The sequence below is a fragment of the Phyllopteryx taeniolatus genome, chromosome 19 (assembly GCF_024500385.1).
Source record: "Phyllopteryx taeniolatus isolate TA_2022b chromosome 19, UOR_Ptae_1.2, whole genome shotgun sequence".
Taxonomy (NCBI): Eukaryota; Metazoa; Chordata; class Actinopteri; order Syngnathiformes; family Syngnathidae; genus Phyllopteryx; species Phyllopteryx taeniolatus.
This window is the reverse complement of record NC_084520.1, coordinates 2,396,970-2,421,278: the sequence shown is the minus strand read 5'-3', so window position 1 is coordinate 2,421,278 and position 24,309 is coordinate 2,396,970. Positions and strand designations below refer to the sequence as shown.

At 45.8% G+C, this 24,309-nt stretch overlaps 1 protein-coding gene and 1 long non-coding RNA gene across 5 annotated transcripts in view; one reads left to right on the top strand and one right to left on the bottom strand.

Moving 5' to 3' along the window:
- The window catches only part of galk1 (galactokinase 1), a 53,910-nt gene extending 42,844 nt beyond the window's left edge, over positions 1–11,066 (bottom strand). For 2 of the 3 annotated variants that reach the window (XM_061756215.1, XM_061756216.1), the window contains exons 1-2: positions 10,729–11,066; positions 8,387–8,576 (exon numbers count right to left, since the gene is read on the bottom strand). In XM_061756215.1, coding sequence (XP_061612199.1) covers positions 8,387–8,576; positions 10,729–10,893 — 355 coding nt within the window. In that variant the 5' untranslated portion in view covers positions 10,894–11,066. Of the gene's footprint in view, positions 1–3,112; positions 3,238–8,386; positions 8,577–10,728 lie in introns of all 3 variants that reach the window. The other variant, XM_061756214.1, reaches the window with a different exon arrangement.
- A 415-nt stretch (positions 11,067–11,481) lies between these two features.
- Positions 11,482–16,626, top strand: LOC133469318 (uncharacterized). 2 transcript variants are annotated; one of them, XR_009785672.1, is made up of 3 exons: positions 11,482–11,619; positions 12,323–12,544; positions 16,459–16,626. It is a non-coding gene; the product is annotated as an uncharacterized LOC133469318 (long non-coding RNA). The 2 variants fall into 2 exon arrangements; XR_009785673.1 differs by having other exon boundaries at positions 11,497–11,633.
- The last annotated feature ends 7,683 nt before the right edge of the window (positions 16,627–24,309 follow it).

The window sequence follows — 24,309 nt, the reverse complement described above, 5'->3', positions numbered from 1 at the left end:
TCACAGAAAACAGCAGCAAAATAAAAATGCTGGAAGATAAAAGGTTGCAATCATAAAAAACAACAGCAAAAGAAAAATTACTCTGAAGAGTACAATAAGGCAACATTTAAAAAAATCTTCACGCAGAAAAACATTTATTTACACTGCTCAAGTACATGTTGATGTAAAAATTTAAGATTTAAATATAATTTGCCTCATTTCTTTGCTTTTTTGTTTTGGGCTCCAACTTGAGCCAGGCCCATCTCCACCTGCACATGATGCCTGCTTAAAGCTGTGCCACATGAATAGCATCCTCCTCTTTAAGCACTCTCATTCTGGAAAAGAATGCACTAAAATCACTCTCTGTTTCACTTGATTTTTCACTATTACCAGCTAATCCCAAACGCATCCTCCAGGAAAATATTAAGTACAGTATTTTTCTGTTTTTATCGGCCATTTCAGAATTTGAAGTTAGTTCATTCTGTGTTGTGACATAATCTCTAACATCGCTCCGTCGCTGAATACATTTAACATTAACATCCGTAAACTAATTAGATAATTGTAGGCACGTTTCCTAATTCATTACCGGATCAACTCTTGTCGCAGATGTTACGTGTGCTTCGCGGTTCCGCTGGGACTGCAACCAGGGCCACGACCCGCAGCACGTCAACGCGAAAATACAAAAGACCAGTGCAACAAATACGACACTGGCTGATCTGATGAGCAAAAATGTTGCTTAAACATAAGAGAAGCAATAGAGGATGTCCGTTCCAGAAGTCGGTAGAGTACCCAAATATTGTACTCAAGTAAGAGTACTGTTACTTGACAATAATGTGACTCAAGTAAAAAGTAGCCCTCCTAAAAACTAAGTGTAAAAAGTACACAGTGAAATAATTACTCAAGTACCGAGTAAATAGTATCTTCTGATTTTTTAAACCACAGCAGGAACATCAATAAAATAAAAATAACAAAATAAAATGTGAATGTGCAAACTCTAATATTACTGTGTGTGAGTGTGTGTGTGTGTGTGTACAGCCAAAACAACATCTGCAATTTACTGCAAGCTGTTTTCTCAAGTTATATGTGGGCTGAAATATCCACATTTGGGCAGACATTGCCAGATATATACTACATAGCGGACATGCGCTCCGCAAATTGAGGCGCCACAGAGACTCGCAACCACTTGAGAACCCCACTCCTCCACGCTGCCCTGCTGTAAGATGGCGCCTGGGACAGTGCCTGGTGTACGTCAAGTGGACCTTAACGTAATTAGCAGCTTCCCGTCAAATCTTGATTACTGTCTTCAAAAGACTCCTTCCCCGACCAAAAGATTGGAGGGACACTCCCTTCAGGAAGACTATGTGGGTAATATTCAAACATGCATGTGAGGCGCCACCCACTGGCGTTGAGAGGAACTACAAGCGCCATAACTTGTGGACGTGCCTTTGCTGTTTAACGGAAGATAAAATGTCTGTTTTGATATCTTACAAACTCTGTAGAAATATCCCAAATGCGTGCCTTGGTGTCTGTGTCACTATTCTGTTTGACAGGTCCTCTGCAAGATTTTGAAAGTTGTTTCTCATGATTTGAAATCAAACAGTACGAAATGTTGTATTGAACAATAGGCAACCCATCTGCCACGACCAAAGTTTAAACAATGATTCTATGCGTGATAGCACAAGGTTGGGAGTGTTTTAGATTAATATTATTTTAAAACCCATTTGATCAAATTTGTAGACAAGATTCAGGCTGATGGTTGTGGTCTTCTCCAATGCCTCTTCCTACGCCCCACCTCTGGGGTATTTTACTCTGAATTCACACCTTCCTTTGTGAGTTGAGTCTAGTCTTGTTACTCCTCTCCTCGTACCTTGCTGGCAGTTCGCCAGCTGGGTGGCCTCCGGCCAACCCCTTCACCTATCTTTTGTTTTCTTTGTCCTTGGGCACCTCCGGGAGCCACGTGTGCAAACGCCCGCCGCAACCAAGCCGGCGCCGTTTTCGATCGAAGAAGCCGGCCATGCGGCTCCGATCGCTTTCCGTAGGCACGATCAGTCGGCGGGGCCTCAGCGCGCAACTACCGGCATCCCGTACCGGTCCCGCACGCCTCTGAGGGCCAGAGCTCAGCCCGCCACCAGTTCAACCAGCAGGAAAATTATGAACGCATCCCAAACAGGACAACAACTTTCCTTTTCCATTTCTGTTTTTTCTTAAGCAAACATGCTTAATTTCTGCCTGAGGTCTGGAGGAAGACCACCCGCAAAGCAGAGCTGATCTGCGTTCGTGAGTCGACACTGCAATCCTTACGATGATGTACAACACCAGTGCTTAATAATTTTAGGGAAATTACTAGCTTCACACGAAATCCCAACTTTGCCTTCTCTCGCTCTGACAACGCATTAAACGCTCACCCGCTCATTTATTTTAGCTCAGCGACCACACACGATGTCCTCTTTTCTTAGTGTTATTTTCTTTTTGTAGTTTTTAGTTGTAGTTGTGTGCTGCATTAAATATACCATAAAATTCCACCCTTAGTGGTATTTTGTGTGTGTTCTGAGTTTCAGTAAACCTCTGTAACCTAGGACTCAAAATGTCGTAAAGTGTAGCAACCTTCAGATTACGAGAAGGATAAAAAGGTTTGTTGTCATTTTTCCTAAAGTTTATACTTGTAAAAAGTGACGTGGTGCCCTTTTTCGAGACATGAGCTTGATTTTAACAATTACATTTAAAATGCCGATAAACCGGAAGTAACGCAAGCGTCGCTCCCGGTTTATTAATTTCTCCTAAATTAATTAAATTCTTATTTGACCTATAAATGCTACAACTACAATACATGAAAGCTGTTGATTTTGTTCGTCTAAATGTAAACATTAGTAGTGCGCTGTTGGCTTCATAGTAACGACAACCTTCCCAAAATGGTGGCCAACGTAGGCACAACGGTCAGCCGGGCTGGCTTATCTAGTCTTAAAAACTATGCCCGGGAAGCCCAATAAAAGACGTGTGAGGTCATGTAACTTTCTTGTGTCGTTCGATTGGTGAACTAGACTTAGCTCCGATTACATTAGGAAAACCAGCTTTTGCTGCAAATTGTGCTTTAGTCTGGGCCTGTTCAACTGCATTGTAAGGGAATTGGATATACCTGGCGGACAAGTGGATAATTCCGTCCCGCATGGCTGGCATCAGTGTCCACTGGCACAGTCCTGATCGATCTGCCAGCTCCCTTTGGAATGCCCCGGTTGCTAGGAACCCCAGCGTGGTCAGCACCTGTGTCGGCACAGGCAGCGCATTGCTTCTTGCGGTGTCGCGCTCCAAAGCACAGTACCAAAAGGACTGCCCTAGAGAAACTAAATCAGCTGATGAGCCAGTTGTCATCATTCATAATAAATCCTCTCTGTCTTTGAACTGACGTTCTCTCCTTATTGCACCGTTTGCAACGTCTTCGAGGAGAGCTAAACCAGCCATTGTTGTTATTGGTATTTTCTGCATCACTTTGTGCATGCTTTTATATCCACGCGTGTAATTGCAGGCATGCGGGTGTGTTAATCTGTTGTGCAGAGTTATGTATTATAAGTTTCCCATCATCACCTTTAAGTGTCGTCAAAGCACCAAAAGCTGTAGAAACGTGCGTATGCCAGCCATGCAGTTGGCGTGAGGCACCGCGCATTTCCACGGTCATTTCACTCTTGATACATCTGACCTTTACCGTGGAAAAGAACATGTTATTGTGCGTACGCACCTTTTGTACATAAGGCCACAGGAAACCATAGTAATAGGGTGGGTGGTGGGTTTTCACAACTCCCTTGGTTGGACTTCAGGGTCCCAATTTTTTTTTTTTTAAATGTATTTTAAATTTTTTTTTTTTTTTCTGTCGTCAGCGCTTGCGTTGGTTTGGGGATTGGAGTTGGCGCTAAGGACCGTCGGTGCGGCCGGCCGTTTGCCTTGTTGGCTGTCTTGGTGTTGGCATGGACGTGTTTTGTGGTTTCCCTCAGCCGGTTAACTGGGAGTTGGATTCGCTGAGGCTCCGTGCGGTGTGGGCTGAGGTCAGGGCACGTCGGACGCTGCACGTCGTGGGGGCCTCCTTTGCGTGGTAGGTCTTGTTCCAGGTGTTTCACTGGGGCGGCTGGTCATTGATTTTGGCGAGTTTGGGGCGCACTTTTGTTCGCCACCGTTGGGCGTCTCCGTCCGCGTTCCTCTTTGTTTGTTTTCGCCGCTTCTTCGTTGGTTTTCTTCGGGGTGGGCGGACAGTTGGCGTCGGGGCTGGGGGCTGGGGTTTTTAGGTATGGGCGGTTCCAGGGCTGGGTGAGGCATTGGTCGGTTCTCGATTCTCAACCCTACTCACGACGGGCGCTTAACTTGGGCTTGCTTTGGCGGGCTATGACCATTTTTACTAGGTAGCGGCTGGCTCCTGTGTTGGGCCCTGGTGGTGGCTGGGGCCCTATGCTTTCCGGGGGTGGTGGGGGAGGTGTCAGCAGTCGGGCTCGCTGGGTGGGGTGGGGGGGGGGGGGCTGTTTGGGGGGGGGGGGGGGGGGGGGGGGGCAGTTGTCCGGTGGGGGGGGGGGGGCAGTTGTCCGGTGCCGTACCCCTCCCCTTGGGACTGGTCAGGGCGCTTTGGTCGGGCTCGGGACCTCCCTGGGTCCTGGGTGGCGTCCCTCTGTCCCCCGAGCTGGGTCCCCTCCTGGACAGGCTCGCTGACTCGCTCCCCCCCCCCCCACCTCCCAGGCTCACCCTTCTTCGATGTACCGGCTCAGCCACTCCATACACCAGTTGACTAACATGCATGTGATATGGTATTCATTCACTAATAAATTTGATAGAAACAGTATAGACTTTAATTACTTGTCCTGGAATCAGTAATAGCAACACAAGTTATCCTAACATACCAACTCATAGGTTCTTGCAGGCGTTTAGACACTAAAAAAAATTCCACCGCACCACTCGACAGTAGCACTGCCTTGCTCATTTTCCTACTTCCTGTCCTACCCTTTTCTGTCCTCTATTACATGGTTCTCTTGGTTAGTTAGTGCTTGTCCTCACCGGGTCTGCCCCCCCCACCCCACAATCTACAAATAACTGTTGTAATATTACTTGTGTTCAAATATCTAGACTATCTCACGAATGTTCTGCTGTGGTTTTCAGTCCCCTTGTCCACTCTGTCCCTCTGACATCCCCTAAAACCCTTTTCTGTCCGGCTGCATTTTCAATAAACATCAGAATAATAAGCAGAGGGAGTATTTCAAACTCCTCTGTTTCACAGCAAAACTGTTCGAGCACAAAGATTTTGCAAGGCCATGCAGCTGAACAGGACATGTTAAAAAAAAATAAAAAATTTATTAATTAATTTTAAAAAAACTAAGAGAACCGAGCAAGTTACGACTTAATTTCAGCGCCCATACATTGCCTTCGATGGGAACAATGACCTCTCCAACATGGCCACCACATAGGCGCATTGGTTAGCCGGGTTGCTACAGGGCGCTGGCCAGAGCGCTGGTGTAACTAGTGTTCATATCTATGAGACGCACCCAGTTGTCTCACAGGACTGGTCACACCCCCTCAGTGACCTGGTAGACTTCAGTTGTGTAACATGAACTTGCAGCATTTCTCTCGAAGTTGTTGGGGGATTTGAGTTTGTTTTTTTGTGTTTGCAGCATTTTCTTTTTGTTGTTGTTTTCTGTGATTGCAGCATTTTTATGTTGCGGCATTTTTCTTTTACTATTTTTGTGATCACAGCATTTTTATCTTGCATTTTTCTTTTGCTATTGTTTTATGTGCTTGTGTGTTTTTTGCTTTGCGTCATTCCTGCATCCCTTTTGTGGCACATTTGACCGTCGGCCACCATAATTTTCGGCCGAAATTTCGGTGCATCACTATATATGTATATATATATATATATCACTATCAGAGGTGGATAGAGTACTCAAGTAGGAGTACTGTTACTTTATAATAATATGACTCAACTAAAAGTGAAAAGTAACCCTTTAAATAATTACTTGAGAAAGAGTAAGTACTTAGTATATTCAAATGCAAATTCAGATATTGCCCCCTCCTTGAGCTGTCACCTTATCGTGGTGGAGGGGTTTGTGTGTCCCAATGTTGTCTGGGGCTTTATGCCCCTGGGAGGGTCACCCATGGCAAACAGGTCCTAGGTGAAGGACCAGACAAAGCACAGCTCCAAAAACCCCTATGATGACAAACAATTCAGGAAGACGTTTTCCCTTGCCTGGACGCGGGTCACCGGGCCACCCCTCTGGAGCCAGGTCTGGAGGTGGTGCTCGTACCCATGGCACAGCCCGAAAGGGTAACATGGGTCTCCCTTCCCATGGGCTCACCACCTGTGGGAGGGGCCATAGTGGTCGGGTGCAGGGTGAGCTGGGCGGTGGCCGAAGGCGGGGACCTTGGCGATCCGATCCCCGGCTAGAGAAGCTGGCTCTAGGGACGGTGAATGTCAACTCTCTGGCAGGGAAGGAGCCCGAGCCGGCCTGTACGTTGGGGTTCACCCCGGTGGACAAGAGGGTAGCCTCCCTCCGCCTTCGGGTGTGGGGACTGGTCCTGACTGTTGTTTGTGCCTATGCACCAAGCAGCAGTTCAGAGTACCCACCGTTTTTGGAGTCCTTGGAAGGAGTGCTGGAGCGCGCTCCCGCTGGAGACTCCATCGTTCTGCTGGGGGACTTCAATGCTCCCATGGGCAATGACAGTGAGACCTGGAAGGGCGTGATCGGGAGGAATGGCCCCCACGATCAGAACCTGAGCGGTGTTCTGTTATTGTACTTCTGTGGTCATCACGGATTGTCCATAACGAACACCATGTTCGCTGAGGCCATGGAAAAACACTTCCGGACGGCTTCGAGGAAATTTTGGTCCACCATCTGGCGTCTCAGGAGGGGAAAGTAGTGCACCACCAACACTGTGTATAGTGGGGATGGGGCGCTGCTGACCTTGACTCCGGACGTTGTGAGTCGGTGGGGAGAATACTTCGAAGACCTCCGATACGCCTTCCCATGAGGAAGCAGAGTCTGGGTTCTCTGAGGCGGGCGCTCCTATCTCTGGGGATAAGGTCACCGAGGTGGTTAAAAAGCTCCTTCATGGCAAGGCTCCAGGGGTGGATGAGATTCGCCCGGAGTTCCTAAAGGCTCTGGATGTTGTGGGGCTGTCCTGGTTTACACGCCTCTGCAACATCGCGTGGACATCGGGGACAGTGCCTCTGGATTCGCAGACTGGGGTGGTGGTCCCCCTTTTTAAGAAGGGGGCCCGGATGGTGTGTTCCAACTACATCCAAGAAATTCTCTTATACTATTTTGTTTTCACTTGTTAAAAAGCACAATCGGATCACCAGGCAGAGATTACAAAAACAGGAACAAGACTATTGTGGATATCAAGTCAAATCAAATCGCAACCTTTGGAATCGAAATCGAATCATGAGGTTCTTAACAATACCCAGCCCTAACGTGCGTATGCTTCTAAATAATATAAGTATATATAAATGTATTTCATACTCTAATTTGTTGTTAATTTTTATAGATGCAAAGATGTTATATATGTGCTTTTTTTGTGTTTTTTATCACTCCAATTTATGTTGTCACTGAGAAAGACAGTATGTCTTAAATTGAGACTTGCATAAACTAAGTGATGACTTGCCTAAAATTTAGTGGGGATTGGACTTGACTTGCTTAATTTTTTTCCATAGTAACTTGGGACTCTCTTGAAACAAGAAAGTTAAGACTTCAGACTTGCACATACAATATGTGATTTACTCCCTCCTGATTCATCGTGACCCCGATCTGTCGCCCCCAATTTCATTACGTAAGGCAACAAACACCTCCAGTAAAACAAGAGAGTAAGTTAATTTACATTGCATTTAGCATGCATTTAGCCTGGTGTTTGTGTGTAACGACTAATGGTGCGTTCAACTTGTACATTTGGTCTACCCAGTTCAAAAATCTCATCTGTGACGCTGCTTTTTCTAACATTAAGTTTAGCTAGTCTAAGTCTCCATCGTTGTGTACATCTGTTCAAAAATCACAATTGATGATTGAATAGACTAACTTAAGTTACTGAATTTTATTTTGTTTTGAAGTTTTTTTGAAGCAGGCTTTTTTCCCTCACTACAGGTATTAATCTTATTTTGATGTCAGTTAAAAAAAAAAAAATTATTGTATTTTGAATGTCTAGACAAGCATCCCTCAACACCTAGTTTCCATTTTCATTATTCTGTTGGAGGGTTCTTTTTCATGGGAGTATTCCATTGCCTGTGTAGTCACGTTTGCTCATATGTGGGGTTCCAATGGCTTTTTATTGTGTGAGCAGCATCTACAGTACGCCTGCTCCATATTAAGTAAAGTGCTTTCAGTTGTGAATTGGCTCTACATAAATGCAAATGACTTTTGGGGGGGGGGGGGGGGGGGGGGGGGGTGGTTACCTCTGTAGTGATGCATAACGCCCTTCACATAGTTTGTCCAGTGTGGTAACCCTGGAGACAGTGGGAATCCCTCAATTGGCAGGGTCAAGTCCACCTTCCTTGGCTCATCGGCTTCCTCGCTCGCAGTGACGATGGTAGCCTCCTGACCAGATGAGGCACTTCCAACCACCACAGTGACCAGGGATAGTGCCTGGCTCAAACACATGCAAATCAGAAAAACGCCCGCTATTTTTCCCCTTTTTTTCTTTCCCAGAAATAGGGTACGTGAATTACGCGGCAGTCCACCAAAATTGCGTTTTCTCATTGTTTCTCACAAGGTAATACTTGTCATTTTCAAATTACGTTGCTGGGAAATCCCTTTACTACCATCCATCCATTTTCTGAGCTGCTTCTCCTCACTAGGGTCACGGGCGCGCTGGAGCCTATTCCAGCTATCATCGGGCAGGAGGCGAGGTACACCCTGAACTGGTTGCCAGCCAATCACAGGGCACATACAAACAAATAACCATTCGCACTCACATTCACACCTACGGGCAATTTAGAGTTGTCAATAAACCTACCATGCATGTTTTTGGGATGTGGGTGAAAACCGGAGTGCCCGGAGAAAACCCACGCAGGCACGGGGATAACATGCAAACTCCACACAGGCGGGGCTTGAACCCCGGACCTCAGAACTGTGAGGCAGACGTTCTAACCAGTCCGTTCCGCCCCCTTTATCACCGTGTTTTTTAATTTTTCAATTAGGTTAAGATTTTCTGTGGGTCTGACAAATATGAAAATATTAAAATAAAATAAATATAATAAATATTCCTCGAGTTGAGAGCAGAAGTGAAATATTTTATGCAGAACTGTGAGGTGACTGTTCCTGTGCTTAGTGATCCGAAAATGGCTCATGGCTTAGCTTTTCTTGTTGATATCACACATGAGCATAATGTACTGAACAAGAAGTTACAAGGCCATTTTGGCCTTCAGTAAAGTTTTCTTTCTTTTTTTTTTTAGAAAACATGTTAAAAAAGATGTTTTTAATAATTAATTTGTCAATAAAAAGGACCAAACTTTGATATTCACAAAGGCAAATATAGCAATCAGAAACCTACTTTCATACATTTTCATAAGGATACTGTTTCCTATATCAAATTTATAAATGATTTGAGCAACAAAAATGCTCTTAAAACGATCTACGGAGCCCCCCTGGTGCCAAGGTATGAGAAAAATTAAATTCATTGATAATCTGTTCCCTCAGTTTAGTAATCTGTTCCCTCAATTTAGTAAACTGTACCCTCAGTTTAGTAAAGCGTACCCTCAGTTTAGTAAAGCGTACCCTCAGTTTAGTAATCCGTACCCTCAGTTTAGTAAACTGTACCCTCAGTTTAGTAATCCGTACCCTCAGTTTAGTAATCCGTACCCTCAATTTAGTACTGTGTTTAGGAAACACGCAGGCTAATTGTAGCCGGTCCTGCTAGTACTGCTATATAATGATCAACCCCCTCGAACTACAGCAATATTGCCTTTCAGTTGAAAAAATGGGATGTAGTTTATATCACGACATGACAATTTATACACAGAATTCACACGAGTAAGAATATAACATACAAATAGAATTAACTTCACTTGACAGATATACGTAGGTATACAGAGCCCCAGACATTTGCTAAACTGAGGGTACGGATTACTAAACTGAGGGTACAGATTACTAAACTGAGGGTACAGTTTACTAAACTGAGGGTACGGTTTACTAAACCGAGGGTACGGTTTACTAAACAGAGGGTACGGTTTACTAAACCGAGGGTACGGTTTACTAAACTGAGGGTACAGTTTACTAAACTGAGGGAACAGATTATCAATGAATTTTATTTTTCTCATACCTTGGCACCAGGGGGGCGCCGTAACGATCAAATATTTGTAAAACTTAAATTATTTGAAGGCAACTGAACCCCCTGGAATTTGCTTGTATTGTATACTATTCACATACTATGTTTTTTATATATACTAGCATACTGTTCTGCGTTATTTCTTATCGATTTAAAAAGAAGAAGAAGAAGAAGAAGAAGAAGCCACATTTGTTGTTGTACCGTGTACGACTACATAAAAAGATTAGATTTAACAAAACAAAAACAAATCAGAATTTGTTATCATGCGCTGCCGAGTAGTTTATGCAATCCGCCGAACAATCTCCTCCGAAATTTTCGACATACAAAGTGGCATAACATTCGTAATCCTTATCCGATTCTTACAAACTGGGGCTCATCTTATTCGTGTAACACTGCTCTATCGAATGATATCCATTTTGATAAAAAGGTATTTTGAACATTTTAGTAACACTATCTACAAAAGATATTTACCATTGGAAGAACGTATCCCTGGTTGTAGTCCGTGTGCTCTCCAATCAGGTTGACTCTCCCAGGTGCACATGCTGCAATTTTAGGAGCCTCATCGCCGAAATTTTTTTTGAACAAACAAGTAGCATGCGAAACAAGCTGACCCAAACTTGGAACCGGACTGGCCATTGAGCTGAAGTTAGTTTTAGCAGTAACTAGTGCTACGTGTTGACGGTGTAGGTACAACGTTATTAGGATTCCCACACAGTTTACAAGCAGAAGAAGCCCACCTCCAATATTACTGGCTCCAGGACACGCGCTTCTACACTATGATTGGCTACTGTATCCCGGTAGAACACGCCCTACTGCTCCCAGACCGGAAAAATAGTATGTGACTTAAATGTGTCGGTGTCGGTTATTTTATTTTATTTCGGGGTCCTCCAGTGGGCTGCGCGCCTGCAGATGACGTCACACTACGGCAGCTCCACTCGGACGAACTACACAGCGCGAGTTTTTCCCGTTTGTTCTTTCAGTTCACTTCGAAGATAACTTCCATCCCTCCATTTTCTGAGCCGCTTCTCCTCACTAGGGTCACGTGTGTGCTGGAGCCTATCCCAGCTATCATCGGGCAGGAGGCGGGCTACACCTTTGCCCTTAAGTGTGAATGTGTGCGCGAATGGTTGTTTGTTTATGTGTTCCCTGCGATTGGCTGGCGACCAGTTCAGGGTGTACCCCGCCTCTTGCCCGAAGATAGCTGGGATAGGCTCCAGCGCGCCTCCAACCTTAGTGAAGATAAAGCGGTACAGAAAATGGATGGATGGATGACTCAAAAGGACTCGAAACTCAAAGTGTAGGACTTGCGACTTGACTCGGGTCTTGATTGTCTCGACTTGGGACTTGACTTTGGACTTGCCTGTGAGTTAGAAAATGTATGTTTTATAGATACAAAATATTACTTCTATTAGTTTTATACAACTTTCACATGCTTTATTGTTCCATGTTGTGACTACTAGCTGTTTTTCGATAAAGATAAATTGAGTGCAGCTGGACAAAAATAATTGTTTAGCTTCCCTTTGCTTCCCTGTCTCTCTCACTCAACACCAGTTAGAGGAAGCAGAAAAAAATGCAAGCAGAGTGTAGGCTCTATTTTTGTGAATTAAAATCTGTCATCGTCAACAAGAAACTGTCTGCTGCTGCAGATACCAGTGCATCTCAACTGCCAGTGATAAGGGAAGTTGATAAACCATTGCAGCAGGCGGAGGCCTCGGGATCAGATAACAGTTGTCCTCAGTGTCCGCCTCCCTATGCGGACCTGCAGGCAGCTGAGTTGGAAAATTTATGTTTAATGTATACCAAATATTACTTCTATTAGTCTATACAACCTTCACATGTTTTATTGTTCCATGTTGTGACTAGTAGCTGTTTTTCGATAAAGATAAATTGAGTGCAGCTGGACAAAGAATTGTTTTGCTTTTCTTCTGTCTCTCTCACTTGTGTATAACGGAGGTGATTGTTTTGCTTAGACTTCAGTAAGCGGTGACAACTCGTAAGACTTGTACCTTTTCCTCTCTTTGCAAAGACTTTTCTTTCTTTTTTGCTTCCTCACTTATTCTGTCAGAAAAAGATTTGCCAAAACAGTGGGTGTCAGAAGTGGGACCGCAGGATTGATCGACGATTCAGGGGACCCCGGGAGTGATTGATCATCCAGGACCAACGCAGGAGTCCTGCCTCCACCCAAAGAATTAAGGACGCGGGGGTGGGGGTGGCTGCCGGTGCTCTGGATGTCGGTTATCACCTCAGGATCCAAACGGAGTTTTTGACCTCCAAACAAAGAATTACAGTAAAGAAAATTTTAATTCCTTGAAAATCTGAACATTTCATATGGTGTACTGTAACAACTAAAAAAAAAAAAAGTTGGTTGACAAAGAACAAAGAATTAGTCAAGGATGCAGAACTTTTAGAAAAAACTGTCAAATGTCTGGAAATGTGGTTGACTGTGATTTAGATGTGAACAAGGACAGAAGCTTTCTGACAGGGCTTTCTGTAGGGCAAGTTACTGATAACTGTATATCGCCTGTGGTCTGATCTGTTCGAGTTGGCCAAGGGGAGGATGTCAGGTTGTTGTCGCAAGATGGGTTCCACAGTGGCCTCACCCTACGACAAAGATCAAGAAGAGTGCAATCTGGAAGAAGACCAACAACGCAACTGCCTCCTGCGACCCACAGCATGGCCCTCCACACGCAGCAATTCTGCGGTTCCCCCCCGCCTCTTCTCACACAGCCTGCCTCCCTCCTACACCGCCGGCACCGGACAGGTGAACCAGATTTGAGGAGGTTGAGGCTGGGCACTGAACATGGAATGGGACGCGGACGGTGCAGAGGATTTCATTGTGGAAAGAAGGGACATCGGATAGACATTAGATCAGAGACTGTCCGAAGGAGAAAAAAAAGGGCTTTGGCGCTCATGGTGGTGATCGATGGTGGGGGACCCGGTTCGTCCTCTGGCTGACTCCCAGCGGCCCCAAAGACAGAGCAGCGCTTAACTGGCGATATACAGACACACGCATGTGAATTTCTTTTTGTTATTTTTCTGCAATGAAGACGCGCTTGGCGCTGATAACACTGCTTCGCTTAGGCTAGTTATTTAATTTACAGTCACCACCAGACATTCATATACACACTTATGGAGTTCATGTATGAAACTATGAAGTATAATTGATAGATTCATTTAAATTAGAAATATGTCCTCCCTCGCTCCAAAACCAAATTGACAGAATTAGCATTATATTTGTTGGTGCGTGTATGTTTATGTCTGTGTGTGGTGTTTGAGAGACGAATGCTGGAATCTCGGCCAAGTGTTTGGTGAAAGTGCGTTGTTTGACTGATTACAGGAAGATCTGTTGTTCGCTATGGATACTGTAAGTATCTGTGTGTGTGTTACTACTTAAGCAACCTGTTGTGAGCTGTTGCTGCAGGGGAAAATAAGTACAGAGAGCACTGTGCTGAGCCAAATCAACACCTCCCCAAGCTCTCCCTCCAGTATGACCATTCGCACATGTATTTTTGGTACCGTTCCCAACACACCTGTAATTGCCCTCATTGACTCCGGCACAGATGATAGTTTTATTCATGAGGATTTAGCACGTCAGCTCCAACTCCCTCTCAAACTGCTCCTGTCACCGAAAAAAGTCACAGCCCTGGATGGGCGACTCATCTCCCCTGTCACCCACCAAACAGTTCCGTTTACTTTACTTATCTCAGGTAATCACCATGAAGACATCCAGCTTTTCGTTATCCCTTCCAGTGAAACTCCGTTAGTCCTCAGAATTCCCTGGCTCAGAAAGCACAACGCCACCATAGACTGGACCCACCTATCGGTCCCCGGAAAGAGTCCTCACTGCCATTTCCAAACTGCCTTGTTTACATTACTTATATCTGGTAATCAGCGGGAAACCATCCAACTTTTTGTGATTCCTTCCCCGGAAACTCCGTTCGTCTTTGGTATCCCCTGGCTCAAGAAGCACAACCCCACCATCGATTGGACCCACCTATCGATCACCGGGTGGTCATTCCCATTGTCTTCTTTCTGCCATGCCGCCTTCCGGCAAATCTCAACCACCTGCCACACCGGGCGACCTGTCCCGCATGCCAGAAGAATATCATGATCTCTCCCCTGTCTTTAGTAGGGCTCTTGCAATCTCACTACCCCTGTACTGGCCCTATGACTACGTGATCGATCTTCCGCCGGGAGCACCTCTCCCCTCCACCCGTCTCTTCAACCTTTCCTGACCTGAGAAGCAGGCTATGGAGGACTATAGCCGTGACTCCCTGGCTTCTGGACTCATTCGGCCCTCTTCTTCTCTCGTGGTGGCCGGCTTTTATTTGTTGAGAAGAAGGATACTACACTCCGTCTTTGCATCGATTACTGTGGACTCAATGACATCACCACAAAGAACAAATCTCTACTGCCTCTCATTGACCCCCTCATTTGAACCCCTCTGCGACACCCAGATAATTCACCAAATTGGATTTACGTAATGCATACCATCTCATCCGCATCAGAGAGGGGGATCAATGGAAAACTGCTTTCAAATATCCCCCTTGGACACTTTGAATAGCTGGTCATGCCGTTCAGATTAACCAACGCCTCCGCCGTTTACCAAACCTTCATTAATGACGTCCTCCGTGACATGTTGAACCATGTTTGTTTTCGTCTATTTAGACGACATTCTCATTTTCTGCCGTTCTCCCGGAGAACACCGCCATCATCACCGCCAAGTCCTCCAGCGTTCCCTTGAGAACCGCCTCTATGTCAAACCTGAAACATGTGAATTCCACCTCTCCTCCGTACACTTTCTAGACTACCAAAGGACAATTACAACCAGACCCAGGTAAGATCCAAGCAGTCGTCAACTGGCCCACTCCCTCCACCTGCAAAGAACTACAAGGTTTCATGGGGTTCGCCAATTTCTATCGCCGCTTCATCCACAATTCCATTAAAGTGGCTATTACTCTCACAAACCTTAACTCCATCAGTTCTCCATTCCAGTGGACTGCATCCCAAGCCTTTGACCAGCTAAAAACACTTATTCACCACTGCCCCCATCCTGAGGCACCCCGACCCCTCCCTCCAATTTGTTGTGGAGGTCAACACCTCCCACTTCCCAGAAACTACATCCCTGTGCTTTCTTTCCCCTCGTCTGACGTTAGTAACCCCCACCATCCAATTCGTACAACAACGCATTTGGTGGCCCAGCCTGATGAAAAACACCCGGGGGTTCGTCCAAGCCTGTTTCGTCTGTGTCCGAGTCAAGACTTTGCAGCTGCCCCCAGCTGGTCTGCTGCGCCATTTACAAATCCTGAGCCGCCCTTGGTCCCACATCGCCATGGACTTCGTTACCGGCCGACCTCCCTCTGAAGGTAACTATCATTCTTACTATTTTTGATCGGCTCTCCAAATATGTCCATTATATACCCCTCCCCAAGCTACCCTCTGCCTTTGAAACCGCTAACCTCCTTGTCAATCACGTCTTCAAACTCCACGGAACCTCCCATGGATTGAATATGCCCACAACTCCCTCACCAGCTCTGTCACTGCATCTCCTTTCATGGCTTGTTACGGCTTCCAACATCCGTTGTTTAGGGAACAGGAGCATGCGGTGGTGGTAAGGGATCACCTGCGAAGGGTCCAATCCATTTGGAAGGACGTCAGGGTGGCTTTAACTCAGTCTCCTGAGAGGAATAAACGGCTCCCGAGTTATCGACAACTATCCGGCCTTCACAGTTTCGCGTATCCTTGATCTGAGGCCCAGGGGCAGGGGCTTCCAGTTCGTAGTGGACTGGGAGGGGTATGGTTCAGGAGGAACGCTCCTGGATCTCCCGCAAGGTTATTCTTGATGACTCCCTGATTAGGAACTTTTACGTGGCTCACCCTACGAAGCCGGGCAGGACGCTAGGAGGCGTCGGTTGAGAGGGGGGTACTGTCATGAGCTGTGCCCTCCAGTTCCCATGTTGGAGCTTGGGTGGTGCTTTGCGACCCTCTCTCCCTCTCTCTCTCTTCCCAGTAATCAGCACCACCTGTTATCAATCAGCCTTCATTATTGTCTGCATTTAAGCCTGCCAGATCCAGGACTCCACTGCCATTACTTAATGGCCAGTATTAATGTTCACCCATGGTACACCGGCTCTCTACTCGCACATAAGCTACGCCATTTCTCGCAATTGTTCTGACCTCCATGTTCTTCCTCGTCCTCAGTGCTCCTTCAGTGCTCCCCGTCTTGCTGATCTCTCCAACCACGCCATCAAGCTCTTCCACCTGCTCACGCCGCCGCTTCCCCGCACGTTCCCTGTCTCGACGGTCCACCATTGCACCTCAGAGGTCCAACACCGAATCCAATCTCAATAAACCATTCTCCACAAACTTCTTCAGCCTCCACCTGCTTCTGGGTCCAGTCAAAATTGATACAATTGTATCGTGACATTGCAAATGTACTTAACACATTCACTGCCATCGACTTCTTTAGAAGTCAAACATCCATCTTAACTGGGAGGGCTGGCACTGAATGATGCTTCAGAATGATGCAACACATTATCTCTGTAACAACTCACACATACACTTTGATACGTCCTTACTGTTTTCTGATGCATGATAATGCATTTAATACATGATGAATAAAACAATATCTAAGAGTAAATAAAAAACAATACCTTGGAGTAGTTAAAAGCATAAAATCTCGATCTCCAGAAATAAACCAAAATGGTAAAATACACAACCTGGAAATCAAACAACTCACAGAGAAATACGCAATGAATCCGACACACCTACTTAGGAACCAACTTTCTAATGCTCAACAACAACTTGATTGCATATTATCAAAGAACAGAGTTCCTACTACAACAGCTAAAATAAACAAATTTCGAGCACAATAAAATATCTGGAAAATGTATCGCAACGTAACAAAGAAAAAACACAAATTACAACTATATAAGATTCAAATGGCATATTTACTCAATCACCACAGGATATTAATGATATATCTTACAAATACTACAATAGCTTATATTCATCCGAATATCCGAATTGAAGCCGAATAAAAACGACGAAATAATTTTCAATAACCAAAACATCCCTCAATTAGGTTTCATTAAAGGACGGCGCTCTACCAACATCAGGCGACTGATAAACCTAATAAGTATGTCTCAGCGTAATAATCTAAAAACAATTGTCTTGTCACTAGATGCAGAAAAATCTTTTGAAAAAGTGAACTGGTCTTTTCTTTTTGATATACTTTACAAACTTGGCTTTGGTGACTCACTGGATCGCAACGTTATACAACTCACCCAAAGCAACTGTCACCACAAATGGGGTCAATGTTTCACTTTACAAAGAGGAACTAGACAAGGATGCCCACTCTCGCCCCTGCTATTCACGCTATTTATCGGACCACTGGCAATAGCAATACAGCACAACACTAATATTAAAGGTATCTGTAGTCTTGTGTCAGAACAAAAAAGCAATCTTCCCGCAGATGATATCTGACTTTTGGACGGCTTCGACGAAATTCTGGTCCACCATCTGGTGTCGCAGGAGGGGGAAGCAGTTCACTGTCAACACTGTGTATAGTGGGGACAGTGCGCTGCTGACCTGGGGCCGAATACTTCAAAGACTTCTCAATTCCACAAACACGCCTTCTCATGAGGAAGCATGACTGGAGAATCTGAGGTGGGTTCTTCTATCTCTGGCATTGAGGCCACCGAGATGGTTAAAAAGCTCCTCGGTGGCAGGTCCCCAGGGGTGGTTGAGAGCCGCCCTGAGTTCTTAAAGGCTCTGGATGTTGTGGGGCTGTCCTGGTTGACACGCCTCTGCATTATTGCATGGACCTTGGGAACAGGGTCTTAGGATTGGCAGACCGGGGTGGTGGTCCCCTTTTTAACTCATTCACTGCCAGTCGTTTCCTGAGATGGGAACCCCTAGACTGCTGGGCATTTTTGAGCAATTTCACTCATTTTTTAAGCCCCACAGAAGATTGTGTACTATGACTGTGTTAATCTTTCTTTTCCATCCTAGGATTATTTTGTGGTTTACAACAAGTGGGATAAAATATTCATTATTGGATTTAAGATAACAAGACCATTTGCTATCTTTGCATTGTCACAAGCACATCTTCTTTAATCCCTGTAATGAATGTTTCAATTGGATGTGGTTGTTGAGAACACTGTAATTTGCAATGTCGCATTTGTGTTGTGTGGTGTGATTTGACATCAGACATTCAAATTTGCAGAAATACAATCACTATACAAGCGCTATTGTGATGGTGAACACTAAGAACATTCATGCAAATTTCTTAAAATATCATACAACATTAAAATGCAGTGAAGATTGTGATTAGTCTCTCCAGAGTTGCAGTAGCTTTCCGCCACCTGGGGGTGTCGCTCGTGCGCCATCCATTCTCCCAGATAGAAGGAACAAATGTCACTATTGCTTAATGGGGAGCCACCAAACAGCTGGTTTCTCACCTTCTTGGTCATCAAGCCAGTGTCCCAAAAAAATAAGTCTTTGTTGGTGAGACTCTTCTGGGGTGGGGTGAAAGTTAATTAACTTAGCGTCCGAGTGAGAAACCAGCTGTCCGTGTCTCAGCTTTGATGAGCTCCTTCAGACTGGCTGGTAATTCATTTAGCGTCCGTGGGAGATAAACCAGGCATCCTTGTGTTTGCCTGTCACGGTGGTGGAGCGGAGACAGCGATGCAGCTCTGCCCGGGGTTAGGGTCACGGTGCCATCGGTGAGGCCATGGCCGTTACATATCCCCCCTTCGTCAGCTTTATCTAGCTCGATGGCAGATCTAGGCGGCGTCTCTTTGGAAGGTTGGCAGGAACACACACAACAATGCAGTTACCAAGAATCAGAATTATCTTTATTTTGCCAAGTATGTCAATAACACACAAGGAATTTGTCTCCGGTAGTTGGAGCTGCTCTCGTACGACAACAGACAGTCAATTGACAGAGAATACTTTTGAGACATAAATACATAGAAAAAAACCATCACTGAGCAATAAAAGGTTGCTAGTAATCTGGTAATGCCGGTACAATTATTATTATTTATTCATTTTTTTATTTTTACAATTGTGCAAAAATATGCAGTCCTCTAGCAATTAGAGCAGTTTTAATGACTAATATACCAATAGTACCATTGTGCAAAGGGCGCCAAGACTTCAAGAAATGGATGCAGTTTAAAGTGACAAGTAGTGCGATAATCTGGGACAATGTCGATTATGCAAATGTTACAGATGCTACTCAAGCACATGAGTGGCCAGTATTGGTCAACAACAGATATGCAAATCGTGCAGCGTGGCAAGACTACTACAGTGAGTGCACGATTAATGTATAATAGGCCCGACAGAAATGCGACAACAAACTCAAGACAAAAAATTGGCAGCAAGTTGCAATGGGATTGTAAATTAGCTGATTAAGAAGTTGATGGCAAGAGGGAAGAAGCTGTTGGAATGTCTGCTAGTTTTAGGTTGCATTGTTCGGTAGTGCCATATCACCCCCTTATGGCGATAACAGTTGTCCATGACAACTTCTTATTTAAGGAGTGCCTATATGTGCATATAGGTGTCGGTGTCAGGATAGACGTGTGTGGATAGATGTGTGTATATTGGGATGGCAGTGAGACCAGTAATCCAGGGCAGGGAAGAAGCTAAAACTAAAGGTATACATTCACTAGGTTTTCAGTAAAAATAAACAAACACAAAACAAACGGAGAAACTCAACACGGCTCTAGAGAGGAAAAAGAAAGAAAAAGAAGAGGTAGCTTCAATTTAGCACACAGGGGACACAGCAGTTAGGTGTAGATCCCTACTCATCAATCAAGGAGAGGGAAGGTGCCAAGTAGAGGTTTTAATCTTGAGGACAGCCGAATCCTAGTCAAGATTCAAAAGGGTAGAGAGGTCTGGGGGCAATTTAGGTCAAGGAGGACCTCCTCTCCTATCTGTATGGGGTTAGGTTTGGGTTCAGTCATTCTTTTCCGACGGAAAATTTTGGGTCACGCATTTGAGCACTGGTTCAGAAGACCCTGCAAGTTCTGAGTCCTTCAATAGAACAGGTAGGCGATGCCGAAAGTCATGCATGTTGTCAATGTGGGTTATGTCAACCGTCTGAGCTCCTTCAAATTGAATCTGTTTAAGTGTCTCAGGATCAACCTCCAATTTGTACTGTCCCAAAAAGTTAGAAATCTCGATTTCGCTCTCATAATTTTTAATTAATAATTTCCGCGTGAGTAGTAGCAAGCTGGTAGCGAGGTGTAGCTTCTGCTCTACACCGTGACCCATCCTTCATGGGCTTCAGGCCATAAATCCCATCTGCTACATCTTGGATGAACTGCTTCCTGGGACACAGGTAATGGATGTCTTTTGTGAGGATGCACGTGCAAATTTGGCGCCAGATACAAATCAGGATTACTATCTTGATGGGCGACTACCACGGTAGTACTGACTCGGATGTAAGTGTTGCCCTGCCAGATCCCAACATTAATTACGTCTTTTGGGCGATAGATGTTGCGGGAGTCGATAATTGGGAGAGTAACAAGGAAGGCTTTTCTCGGAACTCAGTGTTTACATACAAGATAGTGGAACTCCCGAGAGAAAAAGGACAGGGCTAATGGGGCATGCTAGAGCTTAAGAAAGGATGCTTTCGACTAAGCTCAGGGGTACCTAGTGTGGAGGAATTCTACCCATTGCTATGTTGTCTATTGAGGGAGCAATTTCATGTAGCCTGTCATTCATCAACCTGTTAGCAGTCTGTGTGTGAGCATAATCTGTTACGAGGAGCGACAACAGAGTGGTTATGATCTGCCTATTTTGGTTAAGGGTTGCACTGCAAGTGTCGGGAACTAAAATGGCTACTCTTAGCATGTTGCTTAGCGACCAGGAATCGGTTACTTCGTTAGCCATGCGTTGTCGAGTGGTGGGGATTTCAGACTGGAATTCCCGAGGTTGTGTCTCGATGGTACCAAGGCTACAAGCGTCACATGTTATTTTGGTCGTTATGTTTTTGGTTTACGGCAGAACAGTGTGTTCAGTTTTACCGGTGTCTTGGTCGGGCGTCTGCGTTGGCGGACTTCGTGCAGTCCTTGGCGTAGAAAGCATGCTGTCACATAGGTTGGACCTGCTTGACTGGTCCGGCCTCAGTGTGTTGACCATCTTCCGTTTCGTGCATGGTCCATCATGGGCGGTGCTCGTGTGACCCCCCTTTGAGGCCACGTGAGGCCACGAATGACTGTGACGTGCGCCAAGGCGAGCCACAGAAAGATCAAACGAACTTTGGCAACTTTGACATCACAAACGATGCAGAATAGAAGAGGAAGGCTGGGAACCATCAATAGAAGGAGGCGTTCATCACCAGTGGTTACTGCAGGTGCAACAGAGGGGTCCATGGCATTGCCTAAAGGTGCAAAGGGTGGGTTGGGCGCGTAAAATGGCACAGAGGTGGACTTTGCCAGGTCCAGAGAAGAGAGAGAACCAACATGTCCTGGGCTGTTGAAGCCATGCATGTGTGAAAGTCACGAAAGAAGCAAGATGACTCAGCGGCCATTGAAGGAGCGGGCCAGCTCCGTAGGGAAGTCACAATGAAGCGCAATGTGATGGCTGAATATGAGGTCCATTGATTAGGGACTGAGTACAAAAAATGCGTTTCGAAGGGCCCAACTTTACTATTTATTAGGGGGTCGAGTGGGCTTAAACGGTCGAGAGAAGGTCACAAGAATGACCCCTGGTGGACCAGTTTGACATCACAGGTGCGGTACCCCTTTTGTAAGATCGTCAACTGGTTGCGGTTGTTTTGGAGGGGTCAGAGTGCGGACCATGTGCAAGTCAGTTAGGCTGCAGTCTAGTGAGTCTTTAGAGAACAAAGCGGCGTGTTTGATTAGCACTTCCCTCAAACGCTGTCGTTCGTCATCGGAAGTCAGGGCGTCAGCATCCTCTAGGACCTGCTGCACGTGAGTTTCAAAGTCGGGATAAGGGAGCGGGTGACTATCACACGGTGTTACCGCCGTCGGCGAGTTGGTTCCCAAGGAATATGAGGGAGTGGGAGGAGTTGCGGGAGACGCGCTTTCGGTGCAGTTGGGATTGTACTGAGCAGAAGGATTACCAGGTGTTGGTTTGCAGCCAGGTCCACTCTGATGATGTCATCACCCTCAATAGGTCCCACTGCAACGATAGCAATGTTTCGCGAAGGAACAGTGAGTTGTACTTGACCAGAGATAGGCAATGGGGTGAGGTCTCTTGGGAGGTGACCAATCATGGGGACCGTGAGGTTGAAGTCGTGGAAATCGGAGCAGTTCAAGAGGCCAAGCCTAGTAGATCTGGGGATGTGGATGTCTCTCCTTGTGTGGATGTGAATTAGCAGCATGGTGGTCCGGGAAGCGTCTAGGAGGGGTGCGGCATGTAGCAATAAACCCAGGTCGTTAAACCCCGGCAAAGGATGAAAGAACACATGGGGACCGGTTACTGATTGGTTAGCACGCGTGACAAGTCGAATAGGGAAGTTAACTATAACTTTGTCTACGCTCAAAAGCGTCGACGACATTTGTCCCGACTTAAGGTTTAATGGTCGAAAAACACGGTTAGCGGAATTGGTATTATCACGCGACCACAAAACATTGTTAATGGTGTCAACTTAAACGTTACAAGTACATCCGCACCTAAATACGTTTTATGCGGCAAATTGGGCACTACTAGGAAGCAGTGAGTTAACGAGCGATGGTTCCATTGCAGGTTCAAGGCGCATACGCCCACTGCAGTGACAGCAGATGGCGGCACGGTATTAACGGGAAAGCGAAAAGTTGTCACCGTTAATTGAAGGTCAGGATGCTTCAGTTGTAGGGTGTCAAACAGTGCCTGAGAGATTGCCGATTTGTCCGCCCACAAGGCCAGCATGACGTTGTCTGTCGGGCAGTCATGCAAATTAATCCCACCAGCAACATTGGGGCAGTAGTGCTCTTCGTGCGGGGGTTGGACAAGGTGACAGAGAAATGTGTCGAGTTCTCTAAGTTGGTTCAGCGGTGGTGAGGTAGATACAGGGGACTCGGTGGGGGTGCCATCACTTGAAGGAGTGCGGCCTGACAGGTCGCCGTCCTCCGAGTGGTTCAACACCAGGCACCAGTCAGAGGACAGTTCCCGAGTTGGTGGTGGTAACCCCTGTTCTACCTGGGCCCACAGTTGAAGATTTTTGTAATCAATTAGTGGCTCGAAGCGGCAGAGCAGGTCTTGGCCGATGAGCAGGGGGACGGAATCAATTGGAGACACGTAGACCGGATGGACTAACGTCATGGGGCCAATTGTCCAGTGGAGCATCGTTAATGTGCTTAGCTCGGTGTTAGTCACTGAAAATGTACAACTAGTTAGTGCGCAGCGTTGCAGTTGAAGGTCACGGCCACTGGCTTGTAACAATGTCAGAAGTTAATTGAACACAGTGTAGGACATAACAGTGATGTTTGCCGCAGGGTCAATCAGAGCTTTGCGGACAGGTTCATGTGCTTGTCTAATGGTTAAATAGAACTTCCGAGAAGTACCTTTAGCGGTTAGTTCACACAAAAGCTGTCGGAATGGCAGAACGTTATTCAGTAGCATAATGTCAAGCGAGTCAGGGGCCTCGCCTGGGTCTAGTCGGACGATTTGGACGGCACGAGCGGGGTCTAGAGATTGGCCGTCAAAAAGTGGTCCGCTAAGGTTATGGCAAAGTGAGATTGTCGTGGAGTCAACCGGGGTAACAGAGGCACTTGACAGGTCACTGGGGGAACAATGGAGGTTACCTGGTTGACCTATCACGTCCTCTGTGGTCCTGTTTGACTCAGTCAGACCTAGTCATAATGAGGGTCCCGCCTTTTGTCTTTGGACAGGCTGCGGAGCACCTCAAGTAATTCTTTTGCCACGGCACTAAGTTCCCTTTGGGAGCTGTTAGTTTGGAAGCCCTTTTCCCAGTTGTCATTAGTCGTTTTAAGCGTCTTGGTTATACGAGTCAAATTTAGGCTGGTTGTTGCGTGTACCCTATTTCCACATGTAAGTTTGGCACGAATTGGAGTTGCGGTCATTCCATGATTTTGATTTATC